Source organism: Candoia aspera, chromosome 14 (genome assembly GCF_035149785.1).
Source record: "Candoia aspera isolate rCanAsp1 chromosome 14, rCanAsp1.hap2, whole genome shotgun sequence".
Taxonomy (NCBI): Eukaryota; Metazoa; Chordata; class Lepidosauria; order Squamata; family Boidae; genus Candoia; species Candoia aspera.
The window spans coordinates 4,065,008-4,087,848 of record NC_086166.1 but is presented as its reverse complement, the minus strand read 5'-3'; the positions used below and the strand labels follow the sequence as shown (position 1 = coordinate 4,087,848).

At 42.5% G+C, this 22,841-nt stretch overlaps 1 protein-coding gene across 1 annotated transcript; it reads left to right on the top strand.

The window, feature by feature from the left end:
* Positions 1-2,173: 2,173 nt before the first annotated feature.
* On the top strand, positions 2,174-20,690 carry LOC134505481 (cytochrome P450 3A8-like). Its single transcript, XM_063315197.1, has 13 exons — positions 2,174-2,377; positions 4,110-4,203; positions 4,753-4,805; positions 6,852-6,951; positions 7,291-7,404; positions 11,882-11,970; positions 13,262-13,410; positions 14,849-14,976; positions 15,168-15,255; positions 17,221-17,381; positions 18,764-18,990; positions 19,492-19,654; positions 19,958-20,690. The coding sequence occupies exons 1-13, from the start codon at positions 2,307-2,309 to the stop codon at positions 20,030-20,032; spliced, it is 1,512 nt and encodes a 503-aa protein (XP_063171267.1). The 5' UTR covers positions 2,174-2,306; the 3' UTR covers positions 20,033-20,690.
* The last annotated feature ends 2,151 nt before the right edge of the window (positions 20,691-22,841 follow it).

The following is a 22,841-nucleotide window of genomic DNA, read 5'->3' as shown; positions in this document are numbered from 1 at the left end:
ACCCAGCTGGCTTTTGTGCCTAAAGCAGGACTAGAACTCCCAGTCCCCTGGCTTCTAGCCCAGCACCTTAACCACTAGACCAGATGTTTCTTCTAGCATTCAGCCAAAATCTATTCTTGGCGAACATAAGCCCATAAGTCCTGCAGCATCCAAGTATTTGCCTTTTTCTCCATAACAGATCTTCTGGTATTACAGGAGTGATGTCATATCTGTTCCTACCCACGACCAACCTAGACTAGATGTTCACTTGTTATCTATGAATTTGTCCTTGGTTGGTTATTTATATACCAAGAATTTACAGAGATGGATCCAAGTGTTTTGGAGTCTCCAAAAGTATTCAAAGGTCAGAGCATACACACAGAGACACACAGGCAGAAGGACACAGGGAAAGTGATGTGAACACAGTCATCCTTGGTCATCCTTCCCATCCTATGAGATGTCTTTTTTCTTCGGTCCATGATAAGCTAATAGCAAGCCCTCTGTTTCTCCAAGGCTTATGTAATCAGAGACAAGTCAGAGGTATCAACAAATCTGAAGGAAGCTGAACTTTTAGAAGATAGCAAAAAAGAGGGGATTCTAAAACAAATGTAGCAACAGAGTGAAGTTTGGTCAGGCAATGATGGACAGTGACTAAATGGTGACAGACAGCAAACCGGCAACTTTCTTTGTGCAAAACAAGACTTGTGCCAGAGACAAATGTTCTTCCCAATAAATCTCCATTCCTCATCTGATTTTTTTTTTTACTACTTTCACAGAGATACCCGACATCCTGAAGTACAGTACCCTTCGCCATCAATTTCCATGTGACAGTATTGTTTAGAATATCATCGTTATTCCACACTAATCTCCTGATTGATTTGTACCTGAAGGTCACAGCCAAAGCCAGCAGGAGGTGTGAAACACAGCCTTTCCTGCTATGATAAAGGTCACAAGTTATAAATCATAAGGCTCACCAAGGCTGATGAGCAATCAGTCAGCTAGATCTCTCCATTCCAGGCCTATCAGCATCTGATCCTGAGTTACCCAAATTTCTGGTGCAGCTTGCATGAGAATAAGGGTGCACTGACATGATCTTACATGCTGCATTTGATTGTCTAATGACGGCCATCTGAGATGGTCATATGCCTTGTTTCCCTTACTTCAAAATATGATAAACTAGAGTTTATGTTTTGGAGGCCCTCCTGTTCATCCAATTTTTTTAAAAATCTGTTCAATTGTGTCCGATTTTCGGAGACTGCCTGGACAAGTCCCTGCAGTTTTCTTGGCGAGGTTTTTCAGAAGTGGTTTGCCATTGCCTCCTTCCTAGGGCCAAGAGAGAGTGACTGGCCCAAGGTGGCCCAGCTGGCTTTGTGCCTAAGGTGGGACGAGAATTCACCATCTCCCAGTTTCTAGCCTGGTGCCTTAGCCACTACACCAACCTGGCTCTCCAGATACCAGCCTCCAAATCCTACCCTGAGGGTGCTTTTAAAAATTAATTATCTTAGGAAAGGGAAGGTCCTGCTATCATCTATTAAATTGGCTGGCAATACAGATGTGATCTCCTTTGTAGGGGCACCTCCTAAGTGAACAACTTGTTTTTAGGCGCGTTGTGAAAGCTTATCTTTTCATGTTGCCTTTGGGAACTTCTTGGGAATCTCAGGGCTCTGGCTAGGCTGGGAAATTCAGACCAGGAGAATGCAATGGGACCTAACACCCACAAGGCTATTAATAACATGGATGTGGTGACTACCGGTTGACTCAACTTGGATTGGCTTGTTTGCTTTATAGACTTGTTGCCACTCGCTTAAGGGCTGTATAGATGGGAAATGGTATGCAACGATTTTTAGTCCATGAATAAAGAGTCTTGCCTCACACCCTGCAAAAGCTAAGTTGTGGTGCTTCAGCTACATATAGATGCAGGTTCCTGATGGTGGACATTTGAAACGAGCTGCGATTGCTTAACAAAAAACACACACTGATAAACTGTGTGTGTGTGTGTGTTTGGTTAAGGAAAAAAAAGTTCCTCAGTACACTGAGTTCTTGTTAACAAAGCTGGCATGAATTGCTCTTTCACAAGGGAGCATGCAGGTTAATCTGCCTTCTCCGTCTATCACCTTTCAGTAAGAGGAGCTTTGACTCCTCCCCTTTTGCAATTAAATATAACAGAAATCACATCAGGACCGGCTCATTCTTCCAGTCATAGGAAGGCTGGCAAAGAACGTGTGGGAAGATTGCCGTGGACGCGCTCTGATCAACGCCAGAAACCCAACAGAATCTTAGCTGAAGCCCAGAGAAGGACCGTCAGGCCAAAAGAATCAAGAAGCAGGATGGATCTTCTTCCTACCTTGCCCATTGAGACGTGGTTAATGCTCATGGTTTTGATGGGACTTCTACTGATGTATGTATCCTACTGTTACTTTCCTCTTTTTCTTTTCTTTTTGTTCTTTTTCCTAATTGCTCTGAGAGAACAAGAAAATGGTGGCTTCTAAGTTTCAACATAACAGGGTCCTCTGGGGGTCACCAGACTGCAAAGAGTAAGATCACCTAGAACCATGGTGGAAGAAACAGGTTTCTATGTGTTGACTGACAGCTAGGAATCCCACTACAGATTATGATAATGAATCAGGTCTGACCCTCTGTCTACAGCAGTGTTTCTCAACCTTGGCAAATTTAAGATGGGTGGACTTCAACTCCCAGAATTCCCCAGCCAGTATGGGGATTAGATTATGCTGGCTGGGGAATTCTGGGAGTTGAAGTCCACCCATCTTAAACTTGCCAAGGTTAGGAAACACTGATCTAGAGTACACTTAGCTAAGTGTAGTCATTAAGAAATTAGTCTTCAAAACTTGAAGCTCCTCATTCAGATCTCCCTATGCCATTAATTCTTAGGATGGGTTGTATGTAAATCTCTTTCTCTGACAAGTATGAGGACGAACAAACTGACCACCTTGAGGTTAAGATTATAAACTGGGTTAATGGAGATCTCCAGGCTGTTTTCAAAGAAGATTTGAAAACAATTATTTAGAGCAAATCACAGGACTTCCATCTGGAACGAGGTATTTTAAAAAACTGATGGCTGCTTGGCATACTTATGACATACCTCACCCAGGCTTGTAAAAAGAAGCTCGTGGATCATTTACCAGGATCAATATCATTAAATCTCAGTTAAGTTATTTTAAGAAGGAGAATAGGGTGGCCAGGTGCAGAAGAGATTTCGGTACGTGGCACTTGTTTGCAACCTTACCCTTTTCTCCTCCTACGTTGAAAAGTGCAAGAAGCTGTCTTTTTTCACGTCTTAAACGTAAAACTGAAATGGGCTTGATGCGTGCCTCTAGTTTCATGTTCAAAAATGCAGATGTTTGGAGGATAATTATTTAGAGGAGAGATATGGATCTCTGCTGATGTTATCCAGACCAGTAAAATGCAGTAGCTTGCAGTCTATGTCCAATATCTCCCATATGTTATACACCACTTCAGGAGGATGTTATCCAGGTGAAACTGAAGGAGGGAATACTATGTACACCCCTTTGAGCTCCAGAAATAAAGGGAGGAATTAAATCAAGCAGGTCTAGTCTTACCTGGAGTAGGGTGAAAACAAAAAGTGCATCTCAGATGATTAACACCAATGTCTCCAAATGTACCTAAACAAACACTTTATTTTGCAAGAGGCCCTCTTGCCATGATGAGGTCGCTTTCCCTTAGCCTCATAGTCTTTATCAGGCATGATTGTATTCTCCCTTCAGCAATGATATCCTGGCTGGCACCATGCCTAAAAGCAAAAAATGAGGATCCATAGAGACATGCAAGAGAGAGAAATCTGCAGTAGGACACTGAGGGTCTGCTTTATGCATTATGTTGATAAAGAACAGGTCCCACAACTTTGGCATGAGATATTGCATTGACCCTTTAGTTCCCCTGAATCTATGAAACCCGTGACCTGCTTCCCCTGTTGCACCGTGCCACAATCTGGGCTTTGCAGGTTTTATGAACTCAGTCACTGTGGTTAGTTAGCAGTGATTTGTTAAAATTCATCCTGAAGACATCTGACTAAGGTTTCGTCAATAACGCTTAGTTCAGCAAACATCTCATGGCCATGCTTGAATCACGTTCCTTTCTCTCTCTCTCTCAAGATATGGAAGTTGGCCATTTCGAACTCTCAATAGGTTGGGAATTCCCGGTCCAACCTTACTGCCCTACGTAGGATCCATCCTGAATTACCGCAAAGTGAGTATTGGTAGATACATCCAGGACCAACTAATCCATTAGACACAGTGGGCACAGCGCCTAGGGCCCACAAAAGAGTTTCATTTCTTTTTAATCTGAAAGAGTAAAAGCAATGTAGAATTCATTTGTCTTCATGCCTGTTAATAATTATTTATTTGTTCCCCTGCCTTTTATTAAAAGCAGGCAAGTAACTCACCAAATCTGAACATCAAACGAACCACCTCCTTTGTAACCTATAGGGGTAGCATGAATGCTAAAATTTAGTAGGTTGATGATAAGCAGCAGATGTCATAATTGGCAACAGCTGATTATTGTTACAAAATAATGCATACATTATTTACTATACCTTACTTCTCTGTAAAAATGAAGAAAATGTTGACAGACGGATGAAATACACTTTTTAATACCATTATTGTGATGGAAAGGCCAACGTGTGTAGGGCCCACTAAGTCCTAACGCAGCCTGGGATACATACCTTCTGTTTGCAAGCTGAGCGGTTCATCAAATCCAACAAATCATTTTTCTAACCTTCTTAAACCCTTTCCCCAGGGGTTCATGGAGTTTGACAGCGAGTGCTTCAAGAAATACGGGAAAATCTGGAGGTGAGCAATCTATTTATTACACATTTCTAGTTCTCAGCCCAGATCTATGGAGACTAGGCGTGGCCCAGAGAGAAAGTATCCTAAAGGAAAAAAGAAAGAAGAAGACAATAAAGAAACAAGCAAACATTGAAAATTCGTCTGTGGGTTTGGTGACTCTGAATTGGTCCCTGCCTCTCATCAGCTTGATGAAATGGTATTTACTTCTAAATCAGGTTGCTTAGAGTTGTAGTCTAAATTTCTGAGTGAAGATGCACCTTTTCTTTATTACACATATGTTTACAGCAGTGTTTCTCAACCTTGGGAACTTTAAGAAGTGTGGACTTCAACTCCCAGAATTCTCCAGCCAGCATGGCTGGCTGGAGAATTCTGGGAGTTGAAGTCCACACTTCTTAAAGTTCCCAAGGTTGAGAAACACTGGTTTACAGGGTTTACAGGGTGAAAGAAATGCTTCCTTAGTTCTAGCAACCCAAGGGCCTTTGGCTGTGTATTGCGTAGCTACCTTGTCTCAATTATAGAATTAACCAGAAATCCAGATATTGCCATCTTCTCTTTGGAACCCTCCCGCATATTTTTCACTGCTTCTTCTGACTTCTTTAAAGCTGTACAACCCCACACAAATCCATTGAGGGGGAAACGCTGGACCAGCTATACAATAGCTACACCGTGGCTATCCGTTGATAAGCTCCCAGCCAAAAGAATGGCTTCGTTACTGGTGCTGCAATAGAATAAATAGTTACCCTTTTCAAATATGCTTTGCTGGTAGATTATCCTCTTGGGTTTTAAAAGAGCAGAGCATTTTCTTTCCAGAAAGTAAGCAGATCTAACAGGAAAGAGTGAACAGTAAAGAGCTCTCTCTGCCATGAAAGGCAAGAGGGAGGGCAGGCTCACAAATTGATCTATGAAAATCTAAGACATTGCAGGCATGCACATCCCTATTTTCACCAGGGAAATGCTGGTGGTTGTGCAATCTACTAGTTAACATAAAAGGTCCTTTTTCTCAAACGTTCTCCTGGTTATTTCACAGACTCCATTAAAAGAATGGAGAATGTCCTCTGTTGACTCAGTTTCTCAGCTTCTTTCTTCGAATAATGTCCAGTTCAGTGTTTCTCAAGCTCAGCCACTTTAAGACGGGTGGACTTTCACTCCCACAATTTTAATCCATGTTTCTCCATGGAGTTTTCTTGGCAACAGGAAAGAAGTGGCTTGGCGTTGCCTTCAGCTAGAATTTTGTCAACTTCTCTGTCTAGACTGCAACCCTACAATCTGATGTCCCATTTTAGCCTTTCAAGGTGACCCAAGATTGACTACATTCCTCCATGTGATCCCAGTTACGTTAACTCTGTTCAGAACTGGGCAACTGGATGAGTGGGTAGATGGAGCATTGGGGCAAGTTGCTGCGTATAGGGAAGAAAGAAAAGATAGACATTAATTCCATCATCTCCAGTATCTGGAAAAGAGTGGCTAAGTTTGGTCTAGTGGTTAAGGTGCTGGGCTAGAAACCAGGAGACTGAGAGTTCTAGTCCCGCCTTAGGCCTGAAAGCTGGTTGGGTGACCTTGGGCCAGTCCCTTTCTCTCAGCCAATCAGGTGTAGTAGGAGAGTTCTAGTCCTGCCTTAGGCATGAAAGCTGGTTGGGTGACCTTGGGCCAGTCCCTCCCTCTCAGCCCAACTCACCTTGTTCCCCACCTTGAGTTATTTATAAAAATAATGAAGGTGGGATAAAAATTAAATAAACAAATAAATAAATAAAACTAGGAACTCTTCTGATTGCTACAGTCTGCTGTGACATATGACTATCAGTCACTCTGTTTTAGACTCTCCATAAACACTACCATCGCAATAAGTCTGTCCCAATTCAGGATCCTTCAGCAATACCAGACTACACATCCCATCCTCCTCTGAAATGCTGGATGGGGTTGATGGAAGATCTATTCCAGCAAACTAGAGCAGGTGCCAAGTAGGAAAGACTGTGCTATAAGCTCAGAGCAATATACTATATCTTTAAAAAATAATCGGAATCTCCTTGTGTTTCTTTATTCTTAATGCAGAATTTATGATGGCCGGCAACCTGTAATTTCTGTATTGGATCCCAAAATTATTAAGACTGTCCTAGTGAAGGAATGCCACACTGCCTTTACCAACCGGCGAGTAAGTGTCCTCCATCTTAAACCATCAGATAGCAAAATGAATTGCTGTGTGTCTTAAATCAGAAGAGGGTTGGAAGAAAGGTGGATTGCAGGATTTTTTCTCTCATATTCTGAAAGAGGTGAAATTGATTCTGGGGTGAGTTTTTTTTCTTTTTGCTTAAATCAGTTTTAAGCTGCACCACATTTGGGTGCAGGTGGTAGATGCCTTCACCCCAAAATAGGGGTGAATTTATCACTTAGCCATCAGGGTACCTGGTGGTGTTTGCATTCGTAAGTTTCTTCAGACATGTCTGAATTTTCAAATCTGAATATTGTGATACATTTTCTACCTGACCTCTAGGATTTTCTTGCACCATCCCTCTTGAAAAATGCGGTCTCTTTGGCCCAAGATGAACAATGGAAGAGGATTCGCACTGTGCTCTCTCCAACCTTCACCAGTGGGAAGCTGAAAGAGGTAAAAAGAAAAACCTTAAAGAATGGAGAGTTGCCTCTATTGACCCAGTTTCTCAACTTCTTTCTTCAAACAGTGTCCAGTTCAGTGTCTCTCAACCTCAGCCACTTTAAGATGGGTGAACAGCATGGCTGGCTGGGGAATTCTTGGAGTTGAAGTTCACCCATCTTAAAGCGGCTGAGGTTGAGAGACACTGGTCCAGTTGTTCTGTCTAAGTATCATTTCCTCCCCCAAAGCTAGAGCTGAATTTTTTGTGGAAGGAAGGAAGGAAGGAAGGAAAAGGGAGAGAGGAAGGAAGGAAGGAAGGAAGGAAGGAAGGAAGGAAAGGGGAGAGAGGAAGGAAGGAAGGAAACAGTTATTAAACAAAATCTTAAAGGAGATAATTGTGTCATCTCTCTCAATTATGTAGGTTTTTCAGGTTATGCAGCATTGACATAATAGCAACCCCACTTCTATTCTATGACCAACATGCAAAATCTGAAGACAGTATGTTCCAGAATGTTCTCTTTGTACTCAACTGCAACAACAATTGACTGTGGGGTCAACAACAAGAGGATGCTTCCTCTTAAGAGCTCTAAGTTTTCCTAGTTGCTCGCTCAGTGGGAGGGGATAATATGCAACTGACCAGTGATCCTCAAAATATTGCCCCTTTTTGCACTCCCAAGATACCCTCAAATAGAAGAAAGAAAACTACAAAAACTAAGAGGGGATCTCTTCTTTTGAGGTGTTATGCAAGTAGGAAGACAGAGAAGAGCTGTTTCCCATCTTCCACCCCAACTGGGGATACCAGGAAGTGTGCCTCACCCCTCTCATAGGAAGAGTGATTCCTACATTGCATGTTTAGGGTGATCTGTCCTCTTCTTTTTTTATCATAAGATGAATTTACCACGCAATCCTAGGATTGCTTACTTAGGAGTAAACCTTGTGGACCTTAAGGGCCATACATCTCAGGAGACATTTTAGTCCTGCAAAAAGCCATAATAGATATTCAGAGAACATTGACCATGGACCAGATCAGCAGCCCTGTCAATTTCAGTCCTAAAATGCCCTATGGAGAAAGAAAAAATAATTTTGAGGAACATGTTTGTTGTTTATTCATTTAGTCACTCTAAATGAATGTCACTCTTCGTGACTTCATGGGCCAGCCCACGCCAGAGCTTCCTGTCGGTCGTCAACACCCCCAGCTCCCCCAGGGACGAGTCTGTCACCTCTAGAATGTCATCCATCCATCTTGCCCTTGGTCGGTCCCTCTTCCTTTTGCCTTCCACTCTCCCTAGCATCAGCATCTTCTCCAGGATGTCCTGTCTTCTCATTAGGTGGCCAAAGTATTTCAGTTTTGCCTTTCATATCATTCCCTCCAGTGAGCAGTCTGGCTTTATTTCCTGGAGTATGGACTGGTTTGATCTTCTTGCAGTCCAAGGCACTCTCAGAATTTTCCTCCAACACCACAGTTCAAAAGCATCCATCTTCCTTCGCTCAGCCTTCCTTATGGTCCAGCTCTCACAGCCATATGTTACTACGGGGAGCACCATTGCTTTAACTATGCGGACCTTTGTTGTCAGTGTGATGTCTCTGCTCTTAACTATTTTATTGAGATTTGTCATTGCTCTTCTCCCAAGGATTAAGCGTCTTCTGATTTCCTGACTGCAGTCAGCATCTGCAGTAATCTTTGCACCTAGAAATACAAAGTCTTTCACTGCTTCTACATTTTCTCCCTCTATTTGCCAGTTATCAATCAAGCTGGTTGCCATAATCTTGGTTTTTTTGAGGTTTAGCTGCAAGCCAGCTTTTGCACTTTCTTCTTTCACCTTCATCATAAGGCTCCTCAGTTCCTCTTCACTTTCAGCCATCAAAGTGGTATCATCTGCATATCTGAGATTGTTAATGTTTCTTCCAGCGATTTTAACTCCAACCTTGGATTCCTCAAGTCCAGGGTGTCACATGATGTGTTCTGCGTACAAGTTGAATAGGTAGGGTGAGAGTATACAGCCCTGCTGTACTCCTTTCCCAATCTTAAACCAGTCTGTTGTTCTGTGGTCTGTTCTTATTGTTGCTACTTGGTGGTTATACAGATTCTTCAGGAGGCATACAAGATGACTTGGTATCCCCATACCACTAAGAACTTGCCACAATTTGTTATGGTCCACACAGTCAAAGGCTTTAAAATAGTCAATAAAACAGAAATATATGTTTTTCTGAAACTCCCTGGCTTTTTCCATTATCCAGCAGATATTGGCAATTTGGTCCCTAGTTCCTCTGCCTTTTCTAAACCCAGCTTGTACATCTGGCAATTCTCGCTCCATGAATTGCTGAAGTCTACCTTGCAGGATCTTGAGCATTACCTTACTGGCATGTGAAATGAGTGCCACTGTTCGATAGTTTGAACATTCTTTAGTGTTTCCCTTTTTTGGTATGGGGATATAAGTTGATTTTTTCCAATCTGATGGCCATTCTTGTGTTTTCCAAATTTGCTGGCATATAGCATGCATTACCTTGACAGCATCATCTTGCAAGATTTTGAACAGTTCAGCTGGGATGCCGTCGTCTCCTGCTGCCTTGTTATTAGCAATGCTTCTTAAGGCCCACTCAACCTCACTCTTCAGGATGTCTGGCTCTAGCTCACTGACCACACCATCAAAGCTATCCCCGATATTGTTATCCTTCCTATACAGGTCTTCCGTATATTCTTGCCACCTTTTCTTGATCTCTTCTTCTTCTGTTAGGTCCTTGCCATCTTTGTTTTTGATCATACCCATTTTGGCCTGGAATTTACCTCCAATGTTTCTAATTTTCTGGAAGAGGTCTCTTGTCCTTCCTATTCTATTGTCTTCTTCCACTTCCACGCATTGCTTGTTTAAAAATAATTCCTTATCTCTTCTGGCTAACCTCTGGAATTTTGCATTGAATTGGGCATATCTCCCCCTATCACTGTTGCCTTTTGCTTTCCTTCTTTCTGGGGCTACTTCTAGTGTCTCAGCAGACAGCCATTTTGCCTTCTTGGTTTTCTCTTTCTTTGGGATGTATTTTGTTGCCACCTCCTGAACAATGTTGCGAACTTCTGTCCATAGTTCTTCCGGGACCCTATCTACTAAATCCAGTCCCTTAAATCTATTCTTCACCTCCACCACATATTCCTTAGGAATATTAGTGAGCTCATATCTAGCTGATCTGTGGGTCTTCCTTAATCTCTTTAGTCTGATCCTAAGTTGTGCAATAAGAAGTTCGTGATCTGAACTACAGTCAGCTCCAGGACTTGTTTTTACCGACTGTATAGATGTCCGCCACCTTTGGCTGCAAAGGATGTAGTCAATCTGATTTCGGTGTTGTCCATCTGGTGAAGTCCATGTATAAAGCCGTCTCTTAGGTTGTTGGAAGAGAGTGTTTGTTATGCAGAGTGAGTTGTCTTGGCAAAATTCTATCAGCCTGTGTCCTGCTTCATTTTGTTCTCCCAGGCCATGCTTACCTGTAATTCCAGGTGTCATTTGACTGCCCACCTTAGCATTCCAGTCTCCCGTGATGAAAATAACATCTCTTTTAGGCGTGCTGTCCAGTAGGTGCTGCAGATCCTCATAGAACTGCTCTACCTCAGCTTCTTCAGCATCTGTGGTTGGGGCGTATATTTGGATCACTTTGATGTTAGATGGCTTGCCCTGAATTTGAATTGAGATCATTCTGTCGTTTTTTGGATTGTATCCAAGCACTGATTTAGCCACTTGACTATTAATTATGAAGGCTACTCCATTTCTTCTGTGGTCCTCTTATCCACAGTAGTAGATCTGATGGTCATTTGATGTGAAGTGGCCCATTCCAGTCCATTTCAGTTCACTGACGCCCAAAATGTCTATCTTTATTCTTGACATCTCACCAATAACCATATCCAATTTGCCTGGCTCATAGATCTTACATTCCAGGTGCCAATGGTGTGTTGATCCTTAGAACATCGGATTCGCCGTTCACCACCAGCACCGTCGGCCGCTAGCCGTCCTTTCGGCTTTGAGCTAGCTGCGTCATCACGTCTGGGGCTAGTTGAGTTCATCCTCTGTTCCTCCCCAGTAGCATTTTGACCATCTTCCGACCTGGGGGTCTCATCTTCCGATGGTATACCGACGTATCTCTGGTTGTACTGATCCATTTAGTTTTCACGGCAGGAATACTGGGGTGGGTTGCCATTACCTTCCCCCGGGATCGCCTTTAGTCTGACCTCTCTGTCATGACCTTCCCGTCTTGGGTGGCCCTTCACGGTTTAGCTCATGAAATCATTGAGGTGCTCAAGCTCCAGCACCACGACAAGGTAACGATCCTTTGCTGAAGTTTGAGGAAGATGTCAACATCAAAATAAGAAAGAATGCCACTATCTTCATCAGGGCTGAATTTGCAATTATTTATGAGTTAGCCACAGGCTTTTTTGGAACACATCAGCAGCTAAGAAAGGAAACTGTCCATAAATGTTTAAAACTGTGTCTGTGGGTTTGTTTTTCAGATGTTTCCCATCATTAAACACTATGGGGAGATTTTAATGCAAAATGTTCAGAGGAAAATGGAAAATGATGAGCCCATAGATGTGAAAGAGTAAGTTCTTTGGACCAGCAAGATAATCCAGTGCTGTCACTAGTAGGGACGCGGGAGAAATTGATTTAGCAATTTTGCATTGAAAACAATTTCTCATTTCCCAACCAGTGAACAATCTGAAAAGTGGCTATCATTTAAAATGTGTACCGTTCCCAATGTTGCGATACATTTCACATTTGAAACGTATGTTTGGGACAAATCTGTACAAAAATGCCTCTGTTGATGAAAATAATATAGAGAAATGCATTATATTAGCAGAGTTTGTTTGCAAATCCTATGTATGTTACACTGGAGAAAATTGCAGATTAAAATGCATAGGTTTCGAGAAATGTAACTTGGGGAGATGTGCACCAAAACACTGACATTTTAGTATGTCTCTCTTCTATCTATCTATCTATCTATCTATCTATCTATCTATCTATCTATCTATCTATCTATCTATCTATCTATCAATCAACTATCATCTATCTCCTATCTATCCATCCATCCATCCATCCATCCATCCATCTATCCATCTATCCATCTATCTATCTCCTATCTATCCATCCATCCATCCATCCATCCATCCATCCATCTATCCATCTATCCATCTATCTATCTCCTATCTATCCATCCATCTATCCATCTATCCATCTATCCATCTATCTACTATCCAACTATCCATCTATCTATCATCTATCTATCTATCTATCTATCTATCTATCTATCTATCTATCAATCAACTATCATCTATCTCCTATCTATCTATCTATCTATCTATCTATCCATCCATCCATCCATCCATCCATCCATCCATCTATCTATCTATCTATCTATCTATCTCCTATCTATCTATCTATCTATCTATCCATCCATCTATCCATCTATCCATCTATCCATCTATCTACTATCCATCTATCCATCTATCTATCTCCTATCTATCTATCTATCTATCTATCTATCTATCAATCAATCATCTATCTCAATGATGACAAATTTAATATCTGTAAAGATCAGAAATAGAAAAACAGAAATGGTGAGAAACCAAATGGATGTATTTGCCCAAAGTACCTATTCTAGGATGGGCAATGACCTGGGCTGCTGAGCCAAGCAGCTGGAAGGCAGAGAAATGAGAGCCATCAAGCCAAATGCTGATGTTTAACATACCAACGCCATCAGGAAGCTGTGGATTTCTCTGTTTGCTACAAATGTTTTCATGCATCTTCTGTCTGGCTTTATAGCCATTTCCTAAATCTTCAATAACAAAACACCTGCACCTTAGGTTATCTGTTTCTTTCCTTTCTCCTCTTAGAGTCTTTGGGGCCTACAGCATGGATGTTGTCACCAGTACCTCATTTGGTGTAGACATCAATTCCATGAACAATCCCAAAGATCCTTTCGTCCAGCAGATCAGAAGGTTTACCAAGTTTAGAGCCTTTGATCCACGGATTATTATAGCATGTAAGTTCTGATATCTGTGACCCAGGGCAGCCTCCCCTAACTTTTCACTTTCCAGAAGAAACTTTCCTCCCCGTTTCGTTCTGTAGGTAGGAAATGCTGCTGCCATCTGAGCTTGAAGATAGGAAAATTTTCTTCTATAAGGAGATGCTCCCTTATGCTTGCAATCTGTTGACAGAAGATTGGGTGATTGAGCATGACATAACATGCACATCCAAAAGGGGTGGAGCTTGTGGGGTGACATTGCTTTCATTGTTCTATAGGTGTGTCTGGCTGGAGCCAAAATGGGTGGAGCACCACTGCCTTTTCTGTCTCTGTTTTTCTTCCCCTTTCTGATCAGCTTGGACTGATCTTTCACAGAGAGCTTTTGAAAATGGGCCAAGGCTACACAAAATTAAACTGAGGAGCAGACATGAGTCTATGGTTGACTGGTGCCTGCTCCCAATGGAGGACTGATAATTTATTTATATTTATTTATATTTCACATTTCTGCCACTGCCCATCTCCCCCACAGGGGGACTCTGGGCGGTTTACAACACAATAAACAAATTAAAACCATAAAACATAAATTACAATATAAATATCATTATAAATAGATAAATACATGACCCTTGTGGTGAAAATCTCTCATTCAATGGGGAGGGCACTACGGCGCCAACCACCCCCAGGCAGAGCTATTGCCCTTCCCATCCCAGGCAAGGTGGCAGAACCAGGTTTTTAAATTCTTCTGGAGGTCTGGGAGCGAAGGAGCCCACCTCACCTCCAGGGCAAGATATTCCAAAGGCCGGGCACCAACAAAGGAATTTCATCTAGCAGAGAAGGCCCGCCTCCTGGACCCTGCTAGATGAAATTCCTTTGTTGATGGGGTCCGTAGCATGCCCTCTCTGCTTGACCGGGTGGGACAGGCCGATGTCATGGGGATGAGACGGTCCCTCAGGTACCCTGGCCCCATGCCATGTAGGGCTTTAAAGGTGATGACCAACACCTTGAATTGGACCCGGAAGCAAATTGGCACCCAGTGCAGCTTGCGCAGGAGTGGTGTCACATGTGCCAATCTTGAGGCACCAATAACTACCCATGTGGCCACATTCTGGACCAGTTGAAGCTTCTGGATACTCTTCAAGGGTAGCCCCATGTAGAGAGCATTGCAATAGTCTATATGGGAGATGACGTGATAATGCCACTGGTTTGCGTTTCTCATGATGTAATACAGGCACATCCTTACACTGTGTCTTCATAGACAAGGCGGCATCTTTGAGTAATCCAGAGATTCTTAATGCACCAGCAAAATGGCCATTGGCATTTGCAGACTCTGGCCTTCTGGGTAAACCTGAGTAAATGCTTATTCATAGCTTGGATTCTTGAAGGAAACAAATGTGTGACAAAATAATCTTTTCCTCCAGGGACATGGCCATATCTTCACAATTAATTTCTTTTTCAGTTACCTTCCCAGCTTTAATTCCACTTCTTAAGGCATTGAACATATCTGTTTTTCCTCAAGAAGCTCTGAATTTCTTCACCAAGTCTTTTACAAAAATGAAGGAATCACGACTGGCTGAAGGCCAAGGGGTGAGCACTAAGACTCTGCTAAAACTTAAAGGTGAACATCGTGGTCTTGGTTGAGGGAAACATCACCCAAAGTTTTCCCCAGTTAAAAGAATTTGCACATGTGTATTTGTCCCCTACTCCGTGCTTAGTGACCCCTAAGGGATCTTTTACTTCTGGTTCTGTTTTCATTGGTCCATTCGTTTGATCCCCAGAGCCGTGTGGATTTCCTCCAGATGATGATTGACTCCCAAACATCCAAGGACAGCTCGGCAAGCAATGGAATGAATCACTCCTATAAAAGTAATGCTGTCCAATTCCTCTTTTTTTTTTTTTTTAATCCATACAATCGTGTCCGATTCTCAGAGACGGCCTGGACAAGTCCCTGCAGTTTTCTTGGCAAGGTTTCTTGAAAGTGGTTTGCCATTGCCTCCTTCCCAGGGCTGAGAGAGAGGGACTGGCCCAAGTTCACCCAGCTGGCTTTGTGCCTAAGGCGGGACTAGAACTCTCATATCACACCTGATTGGCTCTTGGGCTGAGAGAGGACTGGCCCAAGGTCACCCAGCTGGCTTTCATGCCTAAGGCAGGACTAGAATTCACACTCTTCCGGTTCCCAGCCTGTTGTCTTAACCACAACACCAAACTGGCTCTAATTCTGTTTAACATTATTTTTATTTATTTATTTATTCATTATTCACATTTCTATTACCGCCCATCTCCCCCCAAGAGGGGTACTCTGGGCGGTTTACAGTAAAATCCTCCTTAAAAACTCAGCCTAATAAATTATGCATTTCTATCGATTGATTCATTGCATTTGTAAGTCCTGGCCACCCCACTTGTAATTTATGGCTGTAAGCAGCCAAGAAATATCCCAGGCGGCCAAACTCAAAGGGAAAAAAAATGCAATATAATGCCCATATAACAATCATGTACCTAGCCAAGACTGGATGTAACAACACTCCCTTTCACAGAATCATAGAGTTGGGAGTGACCTTGGAGGTTATCTGGTCCAACCACCTGCCCGGTGCAGGAATCTTCACACCACCCCAGACAAATGGCTCTGAAACCTTTCTCAATAACATCTAGTGATGGAGCACCCATAACAAAGTGGGTTCAATTATTATCTTGTCCCAAAGCATGGGAGAAAAGCCAGGGCTCTGTGCCTCTAGGAAAGGCTTATAGGAATGGGAACACCAGAGCCTTAGAGGGGGAGATTTGTCTGAAGGGCTGGTGTCCTAAAGATAAGACATGTCTCCATTAGATTGCTGGGGAAACTCTGGGCAAAATGGCAATTGCTGTACTTCAAAGTCTTCTGCTGCCCTTCTTAGGTGGTCTTGCATTGACGGAATCTCTCCTGGAAAGCCAGCTCTCCGGAGAGATGCTCTAGATATGGGTCTCCATGGGGCCAAATGATGACATGTGTCTAATGGCAAAAATTCCTTCCCTTGTACTTGTGTTGTGATGTTGTCCACAAGTATAAGATGCCCATTTAGTCGTTGTCATGCAACCTCTGATTTCCTTGGAGACCCACGGCCCTACAGCAATATTTCCCAACCTTTGGCAACCTCCAGATAGGTAGACTTCAACTCCCAGAATTGTCAGCAATGGTTATACTGCCTGGGGAATTCTGGGAGCATACCCAGGTTGGAAAGGGCAGATCTACACATAGCTCTGTTAGAAACTGCATGATGTAGACGGTTCTAGCCATCATACTTAACAGGCCTCACTGGAATTAATTTGCACCATCTCAGTTCTGTAGCCAGCACTGGTATGCAGAGTCCACATACCCGACTGATTTATTATGAGGCATCAAGTCGTTGTCGACTCTTAGTGACCACATAGATAGATTTCCTCCATGACAACCACATACCTGGGGTAGATCAAATGCTATTTTCCACAACTTAGCATGATATTTTAAAGAACCTTGGACTTATGGGGACCTGGCAAAATAAGATTTTTTTTTCAGTAGATCCTGCAAGTCTCAATCGACAAGACGTCAAAAATCTGTCTTGAACTTTAGCACAAAGTTCTTTTTCAAGCAACTGATGGATTAAAGTAAAAGACAGTAGACATGATTTTTTTAAAGTAAAGTCAGCATCAACCAAAGTTGTTCTATGAAGCCCTAGGAAGTCTGGCACTTCCTTGGCAGTGTTTCTAAGTACATAAAACAATACAAGGCAAGGTCCATTATTATCCTTGGTACAAACTCATAATGCTTGCACACAGTAAAGTTTCTTCCTCACCCTGTTTGTTTGTTTTGCTTTGCAGGCTTGACTGATGAAGAAATTCTAGCCCAAGCTTTTATCTTCATTTTTGCTGGATACGAACCCACTAGTAATTCCCTTGGTTACGTAGCCTACAGCTTGGCCACTCACCCAGATGTTCAACAGAAGCTTCAAGAGGAAATAGATTCTGTTCTACCTAATAAGGTAAGAGTGTGATTGTAATTCATAGGTATGGAGTTCACCAAAGTGAATTGTTTCCACCTTGCTTGGATGGTTTAAAAGCAGTAATAATGTCTGTGGACTAAAGTACTGGATTAGTGATGCAAGAAGCAGCTCGTGACTCTGTTACCCAACGTGTAAGGCACAGAAACATGGCCTTAATGCAGAGTCGAGTTCAATGTTAAGAAAAAAAAATCTATTCTTTGACACTGGACGGTTTGACAGTGTAATCAACAATCCAGAGAAGTGATAGGTTTCCTTCACCGGATGTATTCAAGTGAAAGCTTGAGAGATATCTGTCCGGGATGACTTAGGTTGGATTTTTGCCCAGGAGACTGACTAGATGGCCTCCGTCGCCCATTCCTGGTCTTAGATTTATGATAAGCTTAATAGCTACTTGAGAATCTCTCCTTTAGAGTCAGGTCCAAGTACGTGAACCCTTATCTCATCCAAACAGTGGAGTCCTTGGTGCTCTTTGAGCTTGGTTGTTTGCTTGCAGATATTGCTTGCTTGCATAAATTCTCTTCTATTGGAACCACCTTGTCCAAACAGCAGGCACATACTGTATATATCCAGACCAAAACTGGTATTTCTTCCCACCCAAGGCTAACTTCCCTTATAATTCAGCTTTTCAGCCACCTCCTGGAACTACTTGTATGAAACCCAACCAGGCAATCTTGAATATTGTTTGGAGAGTTTGTGTCTACATTCCTGGGAATTACCCGGTTTCTCTCCTCAAACATCTTCTTGTCTGGCAGCATCTCACCTTGCCTGCAAAGAGACAAGACCAAGCACTGAATGTTTCTGAACTTTTACCTCCTTGGAAGGTTAATTATTACTATATACTTAGTTGAAAAGTAGAGGTTTTATGATGGCTGCCTCATTCCCCTGTTAAGTGCTTGGATGTGCCTATTTCCTGGTTTAAAGAGATTAAAGAGCATCTTAGAAATGAAGTCTTTCCCTCTCTCTCCTTCTCTTCCTCTCTCTCTCCTCTCTGTTTATCCAAATCAAACAGTATTATTATTTAGGGATGTGATGCCCACTCTAGATTATGCAAGAATGTCTGGGAATTAATAGTATTTTGCAGCGTTAGGGGTAGAAATGCCAATTTATCACATGGGTCTGTTGAATACCCCATTCACCAGTGGGGCATAGTTGTTAAGAAGGTTGGCTAAGACCAGAGGAAGAATTAAGTTTGTCTTCTCTTCAAGATGAAGCTCATGGAAGCTTTACCGTATTTTAGACCAATGGATCTCACTGAGTCAATGTGGAAATGGGCAAGGGAGATCAGCTTGTTTTGCCTCAAGCTGCCAGAGGAAAGGTGGACAGGATATAAAAGAAAATTAATTATTTTAATTATCCCCAAGGCACCTATTACGTATGACGCCATCATGCAGTTGGAGTATCTTGACATGGTGATGAACGAGACCCAACGACTGTATCCCCTCGGAGGACGTATTGAAAGAGTCTGCAAGATGGATCTTGAAATCAATGGGTTGACTGTTCCAAAAGACACTGTGGTGATGATCTCACCCTATGTCCTGCATCGGATCCCTGAATACTGGCCTGAACCGGAGGAATTCAGGCCTGAGAGGTAGAAGCAAATCACATACTTGCATCTATGAAGAAGCATAGAAAATGCAGATATGGCTTGATTGTATGGGGCTTAATTCTTATAGGGATTCTTCTCCCATGCTTTGAGTACTTGGCAGTTGCTAAAAAGCAGTTGTCTCAACTGACTCCAAGATAAATCCAGTCTTGAATCTTCCTTATCAAGGGTTGTCAAGTTTTGTTTTGTTTCATGTAATGGTAGGACTGGCAGAGATATTAAAGCTGTTGCTAGCACCCAAGTCAGCCCCTTCAACCTCAATGGTTATTACTGAATTCACACAAGAGTGTATCCATAGCTTGTTAATTCTGAGCTCACATGATGCACTCAGTCAAAATGTTTGCCTGTTTGTGGTGTTGCATTTTCTGTGAACCTCCGTGATGTGGTAAGACATTGTTAAGCAAAGCACGGACCACATTCACACACGAGGAGGTCCTATCTCCTTGTTCCAGGGCCTGACATCCTTTCCCTTCTCTGTTCATCCAGGTTCAGCAAAGAAAACAAAGACAACATAGATCCCTACGCATACCTGCCCTTTGGAGCTGGTCCCCGGAACTGCATTGGGATGAGATTTGCTCTCGTCACCATGAAATTTGCCATCGCGATCCTTATGCAGCACTTCTCGTTTAGGGTCTGCAAAGAAACACCGGTGAGAAAGACAGATTTGGAATATATCTGTTGCAGAAAGGTCTTACTGCCTTCTGAAAAGGGACAGCCATAAGGGGTTACAACCTGACACTGGCCCCTTCTTTGTCTAGTCTCCTAAAACTGCCCAAAGGTGTTGGATTGATGATCTCCATATATGCATGAGGTTGTGTTCCATGGTTCTTTTTGGACCTGGAAAACCCTTAGTTGACCTTTTGCCATGATCTTTGACTTTGTGAATCTGGAAGCTGAGTTGGGTTACCCAGTTTGCTAACCGTTCTTTCTTTGTTCTCTCCCCCTGCTGCAGATTCCCTTGGTGATGAGCAAACAAGCATTCTTAGTACCAAAGAAGCCGATCATGCTGAAGTTAGTCCCACGATAAGGTGGCTGAGACAGTGAGGAATAAAGCTTAGCCATGTCTTCACCATCCCTGCCGTGGATGCAAAAGTTTCAGGCTTTGTAATTGGCCTCTTGACAGAACTTTGGAAGAAGACAATTGAATAGTTGCTAAATAGTTTTAGAGAGATGGACCAATTGCCTTAAGTAGCTCTTGTAACACTGAAATCAGAACAACGCAATAAGTGGTGGAGATGTTAATATTTGTTGGTGGTGATGGTGTTGATGATGTATAACTTGCTATTTTGAACATTCTTGAACTACAGATTAAGCAGTGCCTAATCAAGTTAGCAAATCCAGACTGTACATGAACTTCAGTTGGATGCTAGCTGAAGTGTCTTGATTAACACCAGGTTTTAGAACTTTCTACCAAGGAAAACCAACTGAATTCCTTCTTTGATATCCACTGATATTCATCAGCTGCATGTAAAGATCTCATCCAGCCTTGGAGAGTCTGGAAAGCGTTGCTGGACTGGGCTTCAATTGGATGGAGTTTGTACCACTGATGAATTTTAATGGTGCTTTAACTAATTTTTAAATGGCTTGGTTTGCATTTTATTGAATTTTTATTATTAGCCATCCTCCTTGGCATTCTTGGGCAGAGAATGCAAATTTTAAAAAATAAATAAACACATAAATATAAATATATGAAATAAATAAGGGATTTTTTCACTTTCTTCCGTTTTCTTCTTTTTTTCTTGAGCCATCTTAATAGAAAGGTACATTTTTAAGGTGGGCAAAAGAAAGGATGCACAAAGGAAACACCTTTGTTAGTACCTTTGAAAGAATATGTATCCTTAAATGTGGGTAATAAAATAGAATAACCAATAATACAGAATCTGTGCTCTTCAGAAGACTTTAGAGCAGGGTTTCCCCACCAGGGCTCCATGGCACCCTCGGGTTCTGCAAGAGGTCACTAGGGGTTACCTGGGAGATCATGATTTATTTAAAAAAATATTTCAAATTTGGGCAAGTTCACATTCAAGAGGTAAGTTTCATTCTTTATTTTTAGTTAGGAACACCATTAGTGCATATATACAGGCCTACCCATGAAACAAATATAATAATTTGGTAACTTCTGGCCTATCTTTGAGCCTGAATGTGCAGGGGTTCAGTGAGGCCTGAAGAACGTTTCAAGAATTCCTCCAGGGTCAAACGGTTGAGAAAGGTTGATTTAGAGCAACCGGGGAGGTTGAAGGAGAGAAGCACATTGCCATGGTGCTAGAGGCAGGAGAAAGATCCAGAATGTGGGATAAATAGGAGTTCCCATTAGTGGGAAACGATATGTGATTGTACTTTTAGAGCCTGGGAAAGAAAGCTATCAAAGTGTGGCAGATGAGGCCCGGATAGACATTACCCAGAGCTTATTTCTTAAGCAAGGCATCAATCCACCTGTTAGGGATGCATCTGGGTGACTCTGGGCCAGTCTCTCTCTCTCAGCCCTAGGAAGCAGGCAATGGCAAGCCACTTCTGAAATCTTGCCAAGAAAACTGTAGGGGCTAGTCCAGGCTGTTGCCAGGGGTCAACAGTGACTTGAAGGCACCCCCAAAATAAAATAAAACACATAAATAAATAAATAAATAAATAAATAAATAAATAAATAGCAACACATAAGGGCTGGATCTGCTCATCTAGTTTCCAAGATTCGGTGACTGAAACCTTTTTCCTGACATTAAATCTGATTAATTAGATTCTGTGAATCTACCCTCCTTGGTCATACAGGGGCTGGGTACCACTCGTCCTCCATCTCTGAGAAAAATGCAGCGAAACTGCCTTTGTGGCGGGGCAAAAGCTGAGCAGATGGTTAATCTGCTTAGTTTCCCAAACCCTAGACAACTGTGTGGTGTTAAAGAGGCGGAAAGACGCCACTGATCCCAGAACAATGCAGGCTCTGCTAGGAGGTCTGAGACTGCAGTTGGATCCCCTCCTTGGAGATTGGAGAGGAAGGAGGATATTAGATATTGTTCTCCTTCTCTGGCTTCTGATGTTGGAAAATTTCCAGGTGGGAGAGCTGTGACGGTGGAGGATGTACATGGTAGGAATTGGGCAGAGTGAAAGGTGATCTGGGTCTCAAGCCTTCCCAGATCTCTGCAATGACCTTCAATAAATAAAGTAATTTCAGAAGCCTTGATCCCATTCTTTCTTTCCTTGGCTTGAAAACCCTGTTCCATTCTGCCAAGCTGCTGCATTTCCTGGGTTTAGAGCACTCCAACATCAGAGCACTCCAGCTGAGTGACTGGATTGCTCTGCAAATTATCAACCTTTATTGTATCTTTTGTGGTACTGAGCTCCAAGAGATAGTTCTACCCCCTATAACTTTCCTCCATATGTTGCTATGGCAGCCCTACCTACTCATGGCATCATTGCTCAACTCATTTATGGGGCCATCAAAGAGGAAGCCAGGTGCCCTGACAGAGATAACATTTCCCACCTCCCCCTCTTCCCTTTGCAATGGAACCAGACCGGAGAATCCCCGCTTCATTAAAGAGAGCAATCTAGATCCCCGAGAAGTCACTGGCAGATTAATTACTAGTATCAAAAGGGAAGGACAGCTCTGCTTGGAATAAGTGATTGTTACTCAAGCAAGGATAATGCATTCAACATTGTCCTTGCGCAGCAAGCCAAAGTCTCAAAAAGAAAGGCGTTAACCAACATGCAACTTCGACTTACTCTTGCAAAGCGTTAAAAAATGCATTATACAGACAGAGGCAGCCTTACTGTGCATGTCCAATTTAAACAATGGCTCAATTCTCATAGGCATTGCCAGGATTTAGCAGATTAAACCACAAGTGTGT